We start from the raw sequence: 17449 nt of genomic DNA on the forward strand, positions 1-17449 counted from the left end.
AGTAAGCCAGAAGTTAACTGAATAGTTGGTAACGTGGTGGAGTTGGGGAAGATGTAACGTGCTGTAGTATAAAAACACTGGCTGTGCATCAGAAGACTTAGATTCTGTTCTTTGCTTTGCCATTCAGTTACTTTGCTGTTTTGGATAGCCGCTGGATTTGCATTTGCTACTGCTATCTCATCAGTAAAATTAAGACTGTGGTACCTGTTCTTTTCAAATTATTTTGAATATTGTATTAGCTCTCTAGCAATAGTTTTTGCTAGAGTTCACTAGCAATAAAGGGAATACTGGGTACTAAAACCCCTGAAATATAATTGGGAACTAAAATTTCTTTTTTTTTTTTTTTTTTTCTTTCTTTAGAGCTTCCTCAGATGAAGGAGTGATACTCTTGAAACATGACAAAAATCTGGACTAATTAAAAGTTTTCCTATTTCAGGAAAAAAAAGCCAAAATGTATAGACCAGGGGAAACAGTCAAACGTCGACTCAACGTGCATGCTCCTCCTCGGATAAGAAGCGTGGAAGTTGCTAGAGGAAGAGCAGGCTATGGGTTTACCCTTTCTGGACAAGCTCCTTGTGTTCTTAGTTGTGTTATGAAAGGAAGCCCTGCAGATTACGTTGGACTTAAAGCAGGAGATCAGATATTTGCAGTTAATGAAATCAATGTGAAAAAAGCCTCTCATGAAGATGTAGTGAAACTTATAGGAAAATGTTCTGGAGTCCTGCACATGGTCATTGCTGAAGGGATTAGTCATAGAGATTCATGTTCAAGTGATGAAGAAGTCAGTTTTTATGATGGGAAGGGATGGCTGAAGCCCAAACCTGACTCTAAAGCTCTGGGTATAAATAGAGCAGAGAAAGTTGTTGAAGAAATGCAGTCTGGTGGCATTTTCAACATGATCTTTGAGAATCCTGTTCTTTGTGCTGGTAACTCAGATAATTCTGCACCAAAACAAAGATCGTTTTCAGATTCTGCTGCTATTAAATTTGAAACTGGCAATGAAGGTGTAAGCAATCCAAGCCTACTGTCAAAGGAAGAAATATCCAAAGTCCTGAACGATGATTCAGTTTTTAGAATTGGACTGGAGAGCGCAGAAGACTTTGGATTAGATGCAAGCATTTTAAATGTTGCCATGATTGTAGGTTACCTAGGCTCAATTGAACTTCCTTCAACAACCTCGAATTTGGAAAACGAGAGTTTGCAGGCTATTCGTGGGTGCATGAGACGTCTGCGGGCAGAACAAAAAATTCATTCGCTAGTGATGATGAAGATAATGCATGACTGTATTCAGCTCTGCAGTGACAAATCAGGTGTAGTGGCAGAATATCCTGCAGAGAAACTGGCATTCAGTGCTGTTTGCCCAGATGACAGAAGATTCTTTGGACTAGTTACAATGCAGACAAATGATGATGCGAGCTTGGCTCAGGAAGATGAAGGGGTTTTGAGGACATCTTGCCATGTTTTTATGGTCGATCCTGAATTATTTCATCATAAAATTCACCAGGGCATAGCAAGGCGTTTTGGACTGGAATGTACAGCAGATCCAGACACAAACGGCTGTCTAGAGTTTCCAACATCATCTCTACCCGTTCTTCAGTTTATTTCCGTTCTGTATAGGGATATGGGGGAATTGATTGAGGGAATGCGTGCAAGGGCTTTTCTTGATGGTGATGCAGATGCTCATCAGAATAATAGTACAAGCAGTAACAGCGATAGTGGAATTGGAAATTTTAACCAAGAAGAAAAGAATAATAGAGTTCTGGTGGTTGATTTAGGGAGCAATCCGAGTAAACACATTCCTAACAGCGTATGGGAAAATCCAGTAGGAAGGGGACAAAATCAGCCTGCTTCCCATTGGAATGGATTCTGTCACGAACAAGAAGGAAACATTCCTTTAGAAGTAATTCAGAATGATAAGTCCCAAAATGTAAGCAAACACTTAAGTCCTTCTGCTCGTATTGAAGTTCCGCTGGTTTCCTCCCGAAATTCAGTACCCCCATCAAAGAAAAATGCTGCAGGCATAGGCAATCAAAGGTGGTTGCCTGTGCATGTTTTACAAGAATGGCAGCACGGAAATGCTAGTGACCAGGAGTCGTACACCGATTCTACAGACGGCTGGTCAAGTGTTAACTGTGGAACTCTTCCCCCGCCAATGAATAAGATTCCAGCTGACAGATATAGAGTTGATGGCAGCTTTGGTCAGCCGCAGTTAAAATCTCATAAAAATGAATGGTCTAAGAAGATGTTTTGCATGCAGAACAAATTTGGTCCTCCGCACAGTATTAGGAAGTCTAAAGAAGATAAAAAGGTAAGAATATGTTGATACTGATTCCTAAAAAAAATCCAAAAAACATCCAAACCCAACACCCTATGGTATTATTTGCATACTAAAATTTAAACGTGTATGATATCATTAACCAAATTTCAGATGAAGAAAATAATATGGTTCTTTCTCCTTTGCAGAGGCTTTGCATATTGCTGTTTAATTGAGTGCAGCTCTGTAGCTGTACTTCTGCTGGAAATCTGTTAGAGCTTTCTCACATTTCTTCTTGTCTCTTCATTGTTTCCAAATGTTGCAGTGGCATTGCAATAAAAGGAGACATGACATTCTAGCAACTTCAGTTTCTTCTGACCTCCAGCAACAAAAGAATGGAAACAGTCTGAGTCTTCAGTCTGGTTCCTTTTTTATAGAAGGCTGGCTTGCAAATGTTATTATTTAAGTGATACCTATTTTTATAGAGATTTAGTCTAATCATTAGTCAAAAACTTATATTATACACTTTTAACTTTAACCGAATAAGACAATTTTATTATAAAAATTCACTCCAGCCAACCTCTCAATACAAGTAGCACGAAACCTGCATCAAAGGATAGTTGTTACTGGTGATTATAGTGTCCACTGTTAGGTCACAAATCTAACATTCTGCCAGTAAGCTGTAATTCAAATTTTATTCCAAATTACTGCTTCATCTACTTGTTTTGTCTACTATTAGGCTTCTATAAACCAAAGTGAGAATATTAAAAAAAAAAAAAAGTGTGGGACGAGTATCCAACATAATTACATGCTGTTCCCTTTGTCATATACACGTTTTGCTATTGAGGGAACTAATCTCATGGGAGTCTGTTGTTGATAACTGGGATTCCGGTAAAGTGGAGGTCATTGATCTTATACTTAGTTGTATCTAAAACATCTGCTGACTTCAGGGAAAGACAGAACCTTACACTCCAAATTAGTCTTCAAGAAGCATTCTCCTTCTGTGAGAAAGTATTGCATATATGATTGATTCAGGTATCCATCATACTGTCCAAATCTGTTTGAAAAAATGTTTTTTTCACCTGACTAAAAATATCCAGCTGCTGCTTAAGTAGATGACCGTAGAGATTTATTAGTTGTTTCCCACTGTTATAAACAAAATCTTTGCATTGGTATGACACTCAGGCATAGACTTTTTGGGGATTAAAATGCAGAACTTCAGAATATTTTGGTTTTGTTGTGGAAAGAGAAATTATTTTTTTATTGCTTTTCTTGCACTGTGAAGCCAACAAATTTCTCTTACATTTTATAGTATGCTTTTTGTGCTGAAGATAAAAAAATAAAATTGTATATATACTAGTTATACACTAGCGTATTTTTAAGGTGAAGTGCCTGCTACAGGCAGCATTGTTTTCCAGACCCACAATAATGTATTAAATTTCAGGTGGCCTTAAATACAAAGCCATTCACACTTTTCAGAAAACAAATAGAAATTATCTAAACAGAAACACTTACTTTGTAAACACTGCCCACCCAAACCACCTAACAATCAATTCTACCTGTTACCATGAAGACTACGTGCTTCATGATCTTTTTGCTGATGGACCAAGGAAGAGGCCTCTATGTGCATCTGGTGCAGATGCGTTATGGATCTTGCTCCCAAGTGCTCTTTGGGGACTAGACCAGCTGCATGGGATGCTGTTGAAATTCCTTCAGGGTCTCTGCAACAAGTTTGTGTCTGCATTGTTGTCTGTGATAGTAATATGGCTTAGAAATTTTTTTTTTTTTCAGAGATTTAAAATAAAAAAAAGATTTCTGGATGTTTGAAACATTTATTTCATGGAAGTCAACAATATACTAATAAAAAATCTCATAGAAAATTTTACACTTTAAGATGAAAGATGTTCTATATGTGGATAAACAGTAATAATATTTCGCCTACTGTGAAATAATACCATATATACCAGAACATATGTTCCAACACTAAATATCTCAATCTTCCTGTTTGAGTCTATTTACTAAGAAAATAGGCATTCTGTTATTTGATTAATAGCAAATTTGTTTGCAAGATGCATTTAAAATGTTTCTACCTTGCTTTAGCATTTAGTCTCTTCATTAAGGCTACAGCACCTCTCTTGCATTTTAATTTTGTTTTTCAGTATTATTGAAAGCTGTTGAAACTGATGAGAAAAGCTCATGAAAGTCTTGAAATCATTTGCAAGTGTGAGTTGCAAGCACTTAGCATTATTCAGAGTAATTCATAAAGATGAAGTAGTACTACATTCCTGCCTTAAATCTTTAATGAAAATAGTCAGGGGATGTAATTATTGATGAATGTGCCTCTGTCCTCCTTTACGTACTGTAGAAATAGGGAAAATCTATGTTTTTGCATATTAGAGCACTAATTTGCTTTCATAAGACAGTGATATTCAGAAATTCAGACTCTTTTTGCTTTGTGTTTAGAGAAGAAGTAAGGCTGTCTATTCCAAAACATTATTCAGATGGGTTAGATGCTGCATTCTAGAAAACTATACGTCCTCAGTTTCCTGTGACCTTTCTTAAGTGGTGAGAACTGATTTTACACAGCATGCTCAGACACATTCCAGTCATGGAATAAAGTATATAAAGTGGCCACATGGGATTACTTTCATATTTTTACAACCTAGTGGCTGAGTCTAATGCTACATTTGGCAGAGCAGTCCTTAAATTGCTTTTTAATTAAGGTGGGGTTTTTTTTGTCTAACATTAATACTGAAGGGTAATATATCCTATGAGTGGGAATGTGCAGAAGCCACTAGAGGGAGAAAAGGTTACCAAAGCTAGAGTTTCTTGTGATGGACTCTGCACATCCATATTACGTACCATCTTCCTTGGAGCTTTTGTTACACACTGGGGAAAGGACATGAGTTCCTGGATGCAATTCTCATCTTGCAGAACTGCTGTGCAGCTAAACAGTGATAATCACAGCATGTAATTCAGGAAAATACGCTGTACTGTACGTTGCTAGTGGGGGGGTAAGAGGGGCATAAACTCTTTCCTGATTTTATAGCTGCACTGACAGCACATTTGTGAATTGTACAGAACACAAGGGCAGACGTGAGAAAGTGCTAGTGAACATACGTATTTAAAATTGCACTTTCAGAATTGGACCGGGAGAGTGTTTCTTGTGGGTAGGAATAGTTATAGCGTTCCAGACTTACAAGGAAGTAAACACATTTTCTGAGCTTTGTTTTCCCTTTAGTCCCTTTAATGATGATGCTTTCAGCTTACAAATTAGAATTGTGGTTAATTTTGTAATAATTTTAAATCTTAATATTCTTTACTACAAAGCACTCTAAAGTTCAATGTAAGTGTGAATAGTTGAAAAAAATCAAAACCGCCGAACTTGACTAAATGTTACTGGATAGCATGAGGTTTTTTGTTTTGCTTTAAAATGTTGTTAGGAATTTATCCCTAAGTTACTGAACTCATACTTTTGCAATTGCTGTGTTTTTTGTTTTTAAATCTTTGGCTTTTAAAATGGTTGTTGTACTTGGGAAGAGGAGAACCAAATCAGGGAAATTTAGGTTCTATTCTACCTCTTCTGGCTGAGATTTACTGGAAGGTATCTCTGGCCCTATGCACCTTTACAATAATTTCCTGTACTGAACTTAGCATTTCCTGTGTTTCTTAAAAGTTTGATGTGAACAGATTTCTACTATATCTTATGCAACTTTTGGGGGGGTCTCCTTGACTAGTGGGAGACCTGATGATGTTCCTGAAATACACTGAAAAGGAAGGTCATGGAAGGTTTTTTTGAATCTCAGAATGACTAAGGATGATTTCTGGCAGCTAGAAGCTTCTGAATTGCTTTAAGACTGATACTGGGTAGGGCTGTGTGGTCTAATGAGGTCTACGAGACTAGCGGATGAAAAGACTGGTTATGGTTTCAGTGGGAATAGAATAATTCCTGCTTTCTTGTTTGTTATTCCTTTTGCACTGTACTACTTCCTTTGCTGTTGCCTTGTTATTTCCACCTTTTTCAGCATTCCACTAAGTTTCAGTTACATACTCATCCTTTTGCATGATTTTGGGTAATGCAAAAGAAGAGTCTCATAAGCAACGTGAAGACATCAGGGGATGTTAGGATTGGCAAGGGACTTGAGAAATTGCTGAACAGGGAAGCATTCCGTTCCCCCTAGACTAAATTAATCTAATACGTTTAATTTTGTTCAACCCTCACTCTCTGTTTTTGGGCTAGCGCCTGGCCAAAAATATGTCTACCCATTACTGTTTTAAATTAAGTTTTACTGGGAAAATACTCATTTTTCCACTGGAAAGCTTCATAACAGTCAGTTTCATCTTTGAGTTTTCTCTCCATGAGGACAGAATCTTAGGCATTGACCTCTAACCATTGCTTTTTTTTTTTTCTGAAGAGAAAGTCTGTGTTAATATTTTGGAGGCAAGTATAACGTTTAAGATCACAAGAGGTTTTACAACCTGAGCTTAATAACTAGTATTTGGGTACTAGGCTTATTCCAAGTGAATATGACCAAGTAATTAAAAAGCTTTTTAAAATTTGGGGTCTTAAGTTTTAGAAACCCTTTTCTGCTTCACATTTGTTGTAAGACTTCTGTCTTGACCATGTTATTGTTTGTGCTCATGAAGAGTGTGAATTTGTAAATTGTTCCTATTTGTAGATCTTAGAGGAAGAAAAAATAGATAATCTCATTGTCTGAGATTCACTGGACAAAAGTATTGCAAATATATTTATTTTTTTTTAACCAAAAACCATATCAACTGCTTTGTAACCTTCATGACTTAAGCTACTGAAAATATTGTAAGAATGTAAAAGAGAGAAGACAGGTAAGCAATACTGTGGGATTCACTAATGCATCTTTCCTTGCTAATATATTTTCTGGGTTACTATTATTCTGTTTTGATCAGAACTTTAACTGTAACTACTTCAGAGTTGTCTTTTTTTCCGAAGCAAGTATTACTGAAAAAGTTATGCTGTTCAAGTTAAAAATGGAATTTTTTTTTTTTGTGAAAATTTGTAATTTGTTTCAAATCCAAGAATTGCAGTTTTTAATGTTGGTAACTGGATGGTGAACTAACTAAAAGGCAGATATTTTAGATACAAAGAGGATGTTGGCAAAGCTATGTGGTTCCCATATTTGTTTTTTGTTGTATAATTACATGTTTCTTTCCCTTTCCTCTACAGTTCTGTTTGCTCACTAGCTTAAATTGTTCCACCCCAGCTGTTTATAAAGCAGAATTAATGGCAGCTGGATTGCTATTCTTATGCAGTACAATTTAATGTTAACCATTGGAATTATAGGCTTTGATCTGATTTGAGATGTATATATATACCTTAAAGAGAACGCAACTGAAATCCCAAACACCAAGACAGATCTGAGAATGTACTAACATGAATGAATGTATTAATCTGCAAAGAGGCATTTATATGAAATATGTCGTTTGATACATTTTCCTATGAGAAAATAAAAAACAATTAAATGTTTAGTTATTTCACGCAGCCTTTTCATATGTATTATAATCTTATACAATAACGTTTAAAAAAATGGTCAGTTCTAGGATCTTTAAAAATGTATAAATAGCCAAAATAATGCAGGGTCCTTCTATCTTGAAAAGAAATTAGATAAAATCTGGACAATAAATATCTGTAGAGCAGCGTTGAGTTTTGTTGTGGTTTGGGCCAGGTTGGCCTCTCAGGTGGAACGACAGACAGACGCTCTCCCCTACCTCTCCAAAGAGGCGGGAGTGAGAGAGAGAGACTTAAGAGCTTAGAAATGAATTGTATGAATTCTATGCTTATTTAATGAAAATATTAATAATAAAATAAAAAAAAAGGAAATGTTAAATACATACAAGTCCATATCAAGCTCCCAGGATGACAATCACGTTGCTGTCTGGCACTGGGGAAGTCCCAGACTGGATTCAGTGATGGATGGGAACTGGATTCCAGAACTGGTTTCAGGATTGGGATCAAAGGCAGATGAGCAGATAGAGTCCTCCTAAGACATTGGCCAATGAAGAAAGAGGGCTGACCTCTTTGATCCCTCAGCTGTTATACTGAGCATGAGGCAGATGGGATGGAATACCCTGTTGGTCAGTTTTGGGTTACCTGTCCTGTCTGCTCCTCCCCACCGGTGGGACCCCACTATGCTTTTCCTCTTCTGACCCTCCAATGGGGCTAATAACAAAGTTGGCTGCCTTGGGTGTTATAGCAATAAGTATAAGCAAGAGCCTCTCTTCATACCATTCCTTGGCATCAACTATAAACATTGGTGTTATCACTGAGAGTGAACAGTGTCTGCAAAATATGCTGTTAATTTCAGTAGTGAGAAGAGGCCCAGCTAAAAAGTAAAGTTACTGAACAAAATCGATCCTGTTTTACCTCAAACCAGGACAAGTTTGTGAATTTTTCTAATTTCAAATTTACTTGCTAGAGACTTAGAATTTTTCATTACACCTGAATTTAAATGTTTTCTAGATCAAGTGTAGGTTTGAACTCCAATTAACATGATAGTTACGGGAACATGCAGGCATCTAAGGATTTCTGAGCTAGTTTTGAGTTGCAACATCACTGGAGAAGTTAGCATCTTGAGAAACAAAGAGAAACAATGAAAAAACAGTGTGGAGAAAAATAATTAATGCAGAATGAATTGAAATAATGAAAAATGGCTTTATTTTAAGTTTTAAACATAGAAGCTTTGAAATAAGAGATTACAAAACTATTGTCTGAGCTTTCAGTTGTATGAAGGTAGACCCCAATTCCTTGCAGTTGAGAAGATTTAGAGGGGGGAAAAAAAAAAGGGGAGCTGCAAAATAGAGGTTCTTCACTGGAGAAGAAATAGATCAATATGGAGTAAAGGTCCTTAATTAACAAAAATAAATATGGAATTGCTAAAACCATGGAAAAAAATGAAGTCTCAAGATAAAAGAGTTGAAAATTAATCTCATCAGTAAAATGGCCATTAAGACATCAATAGGCTTGCAAATATAGTACCAGACAAGGCATCATCAAAACAAATTCTAGCTCTTTTAGGCACTCATGTACTATCAAGCCTTCCACACACTGAGCAGTTGTACCTTTGAAAAAAGTGCTTGCAGCCTGCCTTCCCTTCCACCCTGCCTTCTACAGGAACAATATTCCATCACTATTATGATTTTAGAAACCTTTTTTTGTTTTCCAGTCTGAAATCTAGTTGTGGCCACCTCATACCCATTTCTTCTGCTGCTAGTGTCTCCTGAAGTGAAAGTGACACTTCAGTGTTTAGTTTTTTGTTTGTGCATAGAAATCACATTCTTTTTTTGCTTTCATTTTGTTTGACGTAAAGCGCTTAGTCTTTTAGTCTTCCGGAAAGTAAAGTTTTCATTCTCCAGATAACTTCAGTAGCCCTACTACTGTAGTTTAAATTCTTCTTTCTTGGAACTCAATGACCAAAATTTTATGCTGATTTCCTAGTCAAGCTTTTGTGTAATTGTAGCGTATATTTTCCTGTCTCTATTGTTAATACTTCATACAATACCACTTCATATATTCTTTACTTTTTTCATGGCACATAGCATTGATGGTTAATACTTATTTTGTAATCGATCAGTGAAAACATCCGTATGTAGCAGATGAGATACCCAATATTCAGGCCAATATCCTATTTTGGACACCGGCCAGGAGCATCTGCTTAGAAAAAAACATGGAACAGCAGTGAAAAAGATATCCTTCTAATTTTCAGCAGCACATGGTTTAGAGACTCCTCCGGTAGAGACACCATCCACATCATTGTGCATAATAACCTTTGTGAATCTTTGTCCTTGAATTTGTTGTTTCTTAAACTCGGTTATACTTTTAGTATTCCTGGTATCACTTGACTTATATCTTCTGCAGTTTATTAGCATGGAAAGAAAACAGTACATAATTGTACTTTCCATATAGTTTCATTTCATACCTGCTAATATTTGTCATGAGAAATACTGAACAATCTTATTCTCTATTTATTTTCTCTTAGTCATTTTATTTTGTTTTAAACCTCAATCACCCATCACTTATTTTCCAAGCAGAAGTAAGCTTAGTCTCCTCCCATACAAAAGTTTTTTCGTAACTGTAATCTTCCATCCCTTAGTTGTACTATATTACTTTTGAGATGGGCTGACCATAACTATAAGCAGTTTTTAAAATGTGTGGGCAGGCAATGAGTTCATAAAGCTTATTTATCGATTTCTTTTGCTTTTCTGATGATTCTTCATTTGCCTTTTTGATTGTTACTGATTATTGGACCATACTGACTTAATGTTCCCAGCTAATGCCTACCTAATGTTCAAGATGAATTGGAACCAATTGTTATGTGTGTACTGGTAATTTTCTCCACATTTTCCCCTAGTGTACTCAGGTCTTTCTGCTCCTCTGCAATTTCCAGCGAATAGGCTTCCAACTCATACAAGATACTATTATCTAGTTATACTGAGAAAATGATCTACTATTCCATCTGCATTAATATCATCAACATGTGTGGGGTTTTTGTTTGAAAAGAGATTAGGATAGTACTGAAATGTAGGTGGTCAATGTTTTGTGCTTAGTATCCTGAGTACAGGAGACAAGCAATGAATTTCATTTACTTGGATGTCCAAAGTGTCCAGGACAGCCTCTTTTCTACGTCTTCCCAAAGTGCATAGAGATCTTACATGAAATTGTATGTCATTCTTGATTATATTATGGGCCTAACTGCTATTGAAAATGCCACTGTAATGGTTAGAAGAAAGTGAAATGTGTCATCATCTGATTAGTAAAGAGGTATTCTTAAAAGTGATCACATCCATTGACCAGTAATGGTGAATAATACCATTTGAATCCTTTGTCATACTGGTGCCAAAAAAATTAATAAATAAATCATTACAGGAATTGCAGTGGCATTAAAGCCTGTGGAAAAGCTGTCTGTAAAGTTTGAATGATGCGAGACCTTTTTTTAATTAACCCTCTCTCACCTAATCCAATTAAGGTGATGCCAATCCACGATGATGGCAGCAGTGCCAGGCAGCCTGGGGGGCGTTACTTCATTCTTGTTTTGTTCCGTAGCACACGGAGCCCTCTCCTGCACCATGCCTGCCTCTACCCCAGGACTTACCGCTCCTGTTCCTGTCATGGTCCAGGCGACTGGACCACTGCAAGTGCTTTTCCCATTTACCTCCCAGATTCTTTTATCTCTTTAAGGGTACGAGAGGCGCTAACCCAACATACCCCATTTTTTAATTTTCATTTTTTCAATCCATCCCGTTCTCTGGCCCCATAGACCCTCATCCCCATAGTCCTGCAAGTCTGCACTGTCAGATTTTGGCTGGAAGAGCTTGTGATGCTGGCTGATAGGATGAGGGGTAAAGGGAGGTGATGGCCTACAGGCTTGCCTGCTCTGCATTGCTCTAGTGGGGTGGTGTCCTGGTTGCGGCAGGGATGGGGTTAATTTCCCCCCCCCCCCCCGCGCCGCCGGGGGGCGGGGTATCACACCCCCGGGCTATAAGAGGTGCTGCCGGGGCGAGGGGAGCAGTCGCCACTCGGGTGGTGCGCTGCCCGGTCGGTGCGCTGCCCGGTCGTACCGTAATGGCGTCTTCGTATTCCTTTATCGGTGTTCTTGGTTTGTTTTCATCTTCCCTTTTGCTGCTCTGTTAAATTGCACTATTTGAACCCACGAGTTTTGCCCTGTCGAGTTTGTTTCCCACGGCTGTGGGAGTGGAGCGAGCGGCTGCGTGGGTCTTTGTTGCTGGCTGAGGACAAACCATGACAGGCGGTCACTCAGTTAACAGGACCCATAATCGGGAGAATGAGCACATAGGGATGGTAGTGGACAACAGAAGAAGGTTAAGCTAAATGGTCCAGAGATTTGAGACTAACATTGATGTAACTTTTTAGTAGTAGTATTTGTATCTACTGCTTTGTTCTGTGATCCTCTGAGACTTTCAGCATGTTTTGAGCTTTTGTGAACTGACTATGGTGGCATTACTGTGGTGTCCGTGTTTCCCATCCCTTCTCAGAAGGGTCTAAATTAGGAACTTACTTTCTGAAGTCTTAAACCTCCATTTTTTGGTAAAGATGAACTGCTCCAGACTGACCCTTCTGTTGTTTAACAGAAAGTAAATTTGGCGCGTTTTGAATATCCACAGAAGTTTCAAATTATATTATCTGTGTATCTGGGTTCTGAACTGTTACACACTTCACCATACAAAGTCATAGAGTCAAGCCTAAAAACAGTGAGAGGTTTTTAAAAGCGTCAATAGCTGGAAATGGGAGTAGGACAAATTAAAATTGGATTATTTTATAGTTAGCATGATTAAGCTCTGTGACACAGAACATAGGAAATTCTGTATTAGCTGAGCTCCTTAAATTGAGGCCTTTTAAATGATGCTGTTCCTTTTTTTTTTTTTGTGATAAAATCAGTGAATGTAAGCAGATTCCTTTTGTTATGTGCTTTTTAGAGGCAATTAATCAGAAATCAGTACTCAAATTGACACTTGTTGTACAGACACTCAGACAGAGTTTTTGTTAAAAGAATCTAATTTATTGGACTCTTTAGTATAGGGAGATGCTTACCTGTGGAATTGACTCTGGAGCAGGATGGCCAGTTGCTGTCTGGGTAGTGATGGTTGTTTCTGTTTAGCTGGGTTGTGTAAGACTCCCCAAGCTGTTGTTCTGGTGAATTTTTCTAATCCAGCTGGCAATCGGTCCTACATGAGCATTCTAGCATGTGCGTGGTCCTTTTGTATTATCTTAAATGGTTGGATTAGAGGGTAGTATACTTATTCCGCCTGAACAGGAGAAGGAAACAATTTCTATAAAAATTACTACATACCAGTAACTATATTTTTGTTTTAGCGCTCTTGTAACTTTGTTCATGATATTCCATTACTTTCTTATGCTTTTTTCCTCAAACATTTAAAAAAATTATTTCACTCGCATGTCTGTGAATCTTGTGAGATAAGTTTTCATTGTGACAGTTTTGAAAGCACATGAAAATGTCCTTCTGTAAATGTAGATGATCAGGCTTGTTACTGTTTTTTTTAAACTTTTTAGATTAGCTCCCCTTCTTATGTTTTACCTTTCCCTCTTCCTGCTCTTCCACACAGCAGCCAAAGTCTCTGTCCCGTGAGATTCAGCCCCTTTAGTTTCCCTTCAAGGTCACAATATGTAATGTGTTTTCCACACAAGATTAAATTTGCTAGATGTTGTAAAGCTGGCCTAAGCCTCGTAGTTTTTCTTTCTCACTTTTCCCCCTTTCTGGATTCCTGCTGCCAGCTCCCTGTATTTTGTCGTTGCCAAGGATGCTTGAACATGTAGCAAAAATCTCCCACTTCCCTCGTCCCTTGTGCTCCAAGGGCAGCCAGTGTTCTCTCTTTGCTACCTCCTTCCTGCTCCTCCAGCTTTAAAACTGTTGTACCAGAGGAGAGGAATTTTGTTGTTTTATTACTTATATCCAGATACTTGCATGAGAGGACAATATATGTTTAACTGTAAAGAAGACGAAGAGACTATGTAGTACAAAATGGAAATTTCAGGTTGTTATGGATGGCAATTTGTTAAAAAGTACTTGATAAGTGCATTTGCTAGAATGTGAAAGAGCATGATACAGCTCATGCTATAGCTGGGAATTTGTTTAAGCTAGTTGAAGATGTTTTTTCTAATGGTGTTTGGTTTCTTTAGGTTGTGAATAATTGATAAGGTTTCATCAACTTGCTTCTGTGCACTCAAGCTCCAGGTTAGAGTATCATATTGACTACCATAGTTTCACGTTGCATTTCTTTGGTAGTACCAACTTAGAAGAGTTCTTGTCTTGCTCAGGCCAGAGTAGGCAGTGAGCATAATCATTTGTGTTGGCATGACTGTCTGTGGATCTGTGTTAGGAACAGGATTATTTTGTAAACTGTAGTTTATTGTTAGTGGAGATGAGGGGGCAGCCTGCTGCATTTTGGAAGCTGGCGTGAGTGATCACAGATATGTGCAAAGTGCTTAAGCTAGTGCAGCTGCTCAAAGAAATGTTATACAGAGCCTAACTTGTTTATCCATTAAAATTACTTCTAAAAGTCCATCCTTTTTTATTCCCGTCTCTAAAGAACTAGATTTATGCAAGTCACCTTATATGCGATCATTTCATTCTTTCCGTCCCTCTCTTTGCAGGCTAACATGAGTCGTGCTCCTTCAATCCCTCTGTCTTGCTAATACACGAAATAAAACATTTTCCACTTTCTTGTTTGTACTTTTCTTGTACACTGTTCTTTTTATCAGCCAGAAACTGTTCTCACTTGAACATATTCACAAACTGCTGCTATACCCATCCTTCTCTGGTAACTTGTTTTTAATGCCTTTCTTGTCAAGTAGATTAGGAGGTAGCTCATCCACAAGGCCAAATAAACAAGTTAAAAATGAAATTAAAAAAAAAAAAGGGAAAGAAAGACTATAGTTTGGTAAGTGATTTGTGGTTATTTCAGGGGAATGTACTTGCACATGCCATTTCCTGTTAGCCTAAGGAAAAGGGGTAATCTAGTCGTATATTTAAAAAAAATTATGCAGACCCATTCTTTGTCCTGTTTTTTATCATGATTATACATTTAACTGGTATTTTAGTCCATGCTAGTTCATAACTTTTACTTTGTTAAAAGAATAGGAAAAGGAATGTTTTTTTTAGAGCATCAGTGTGTTAATGCCTTTAATCCTTTGTCGTTTTTCCTCTCCATCTGCCAAATCATAACAGGATAAAGGCTTTTAGAGGTACGTTCTTTTGTACTTTCACCATGATAGTTAGTAGTCGCAGAGTTGTAAGTATCTGCATGGCAAAATGTACTAACCAACTTGTTTTCACAAATTTCTGTGCTTTTCTGTTTGTTCTGGGTTACTAAAATGAAGACACTTAGTGAAGTATCAGATGGAGTTCGGTTTCTAATACTGTTCTGTGATAGAATTTCTTAGATTTTCTTGAATATCTACGTATATTTAGAGTTTTCTTTTATAGATTCAGCAACACAGCGTTTGTGGAAGAGAATCTTTCAGATATGGTAGTAAATAGTTCTATGGCTTATTTGTAATCCATTTTTATATCTGTATTTAAAAAGACCCACAGCCCAATGTTCATGTAGCAAAATTCAGCGTTTCAGTTTGGCAGCTAATAGCAAATGAAGCAGCATTTTGTTGGTCATATAGTGTACTGTTTTGAAGTTATTTTAGGTTCATTTAATGTTTTTTAATATCTGTTAGTGTAATAAAGACTTTTAGATGTATGAGAACTTCTTTATGCCTAGTAGATTGCAAAATTTACATTAATATCAGTTATTGCACTAGTAATCTCCCTTTGCTCAAGTACTGTGGATTTCTTTAGCCATGATGATTAGTACATTCCAGTTCCAATGGCTGTTCTCTCTTCAAGTCATGGATGCTTTTATTTCCAGCTTTTCAGAGTCCCGTGAAAAACATCTGGCAAAATGTTGCTGCTATTTGCTTAAGCTATGTGATTCTTTGTGTGTGTGTGTATGCAAGGCAATTTTTTTAATTGATCTGCAGAAAGAGGTCTGCCTTCGTAGTCTGAATGTCTGGAATAGAGTCAAGAAAGGATGAAAAGGGAGACTTCTGAGCACTATTATGAGGAAATTAAATACTTCGTGAACTGCAGTCTTTATTTTTTTAGCAATGTCTTCCTTAATTTCCTAGATTATTAATTTGATTCTTCAGAGCAAGGAAGAGATTTTTGTCAGTTGAAAACGTTTTCCTAGTTGCAATTGTTATCCAAATAGGTTGGGGAAATGGTTAGCTCAGTGAATTTTTATATTTTGTAATTGTTTCTTAAGCACTGTTTTATTCTCAGGGTCTTTTTTTCCCTGCCCTTATCTTTACCATTCTATCCAGGGCTCAGTAGTGAGCTTTGTATAAGAATGTAAAAAACTGTAAATAAAAATTTTGATTGGATACTAATCTTCGGTGAGGAGTGTTAGAACACAAGGGGGTTTATTTTCTGCCAAAACTACTTTGCCCGTTTAACGCAACAGATACCTGATCTTTTATTGCAATAAGGAGGCTGTTTAATATTCTTGATGCTCTACTTTGTATGAGTGGTTGTTAGCAAGAGATTATAAGAGTGTGAAATTTATGATTGTTCTTTTGGTTAATGTGATGTATATGGACTTTCAAACAAGTGATCAAAGGGATACCAAAATATTTCAGAATTGAGAGCACAGCAACTTGCCCAAAGGAAGAAACAAATAAAAATTTTAAAATCTAATAAGTATTACAAAGCTGCAAATAAGCAATTTTAAAAGTAATAATAAATATATTTTTAATCTTACTGTGATGAAAAAGATGCTGAAATGAAATAGAAGAAAATTAAACTCTGTTAATTTTCTAAAGTGAAAAAGCATCACAAGACAGGGAGGAATTTTCCCCACACTGAATGTTACAGTGAAAGGAATCCAAAATTTCAGGCACATAATCACGAGTTTTCATAATGTAGTGAGTTTATGTACATCTGCTTAGCACCAGTCACTGACTGTGTGCCTACTCTTAGGTTTAAGCTTACACTTTGCCATTGGGCATTAACTGGATATATACAAGCTGAGTTGTAGTCTAACTGACATATGGTGACTTTTTAAGTACAAAGAGTACGATTATGGGTAAGAGAGAAAGCTATTAGATTTAATTATTGCAGCACCAATTCTAGTCGTGAAACATCCAAGTGAAGTAGTTTCTTTATTCAGAACAAAAGTTGCTCCATTTTGTACTGTGTGATTTAAAAAGTTGGACTTGGCAGTAGCAAGCCTTTTAAAAAATGAGTAGTGAAAGTAACATTTTTAAAAATGTAGAGAAAGATTCCAACAGAAGCTGGGTGAGATGATTTCTAGGATGGTAAGTTCCTATAGAAAGAACAAATATTTTGTCATTGCAAATATTTTCTAGTTAAGACAGTTAAGAGCTAGGATTGTTTTGCTTTTAATTTTCTAGTTAAGACAGTTAAGAGCTAGGATTGTTTTGCTTTTAATTAAGCTTTGTCTACTAATACGGACATGTAGCATGTGTACAGTTTAGCAACCTAACTGATGACTCATGTTTATACAGTACCTTAATGCTGAATATTTATGATATTTGACTTGAAACTGGAAAAGTCATAACTTTAATGATTTTAATACATGATTTTACAGGGGCGTGACGAGCGCCCAACTCGTGTT

General features: G+C 37.0%; 1 protein-coding gene across 1 annotated transcript in view; it reads left to right on the forward strand.

The window, feature by feature from the left end:
- The first annotated feature begins 451 nt into the window (after positions 1-451).
- The window catches only part of RGS12 (regulator of G-protein signaling 12), an 82129-nt gene continuing 65131 nt past the window's right edge, over positions 452-17449 (forward strand). Inside the window, exon 1 of the mRNA XM_009890517.1 lies at positions 452-2308. Within this exon, the coding sequence (XP_009888819.1) occupies positions 452-2308 (1857 nt within the window). The remainder of the gene's footprint in view (positions 2309-17449) is intronic.

The sequence above is a fragment of the Charadrius vociferus genome, unplaced genomic scaffold (genome assembly GCF_000708025.1).
Source record: "Charadrius vociferus isolate BGI_N301 unplaced genomic scaffold, ASM70802v2 scaffold88, whole genome shotgun sequence".
Classification (NCBI taxonomy): domain Eukaryota; kingdom Metazoa; phylum Chordata; class Aves; order Charadriiformes; family Charadriidae; genus Charadrius; species Charadrius vociferus.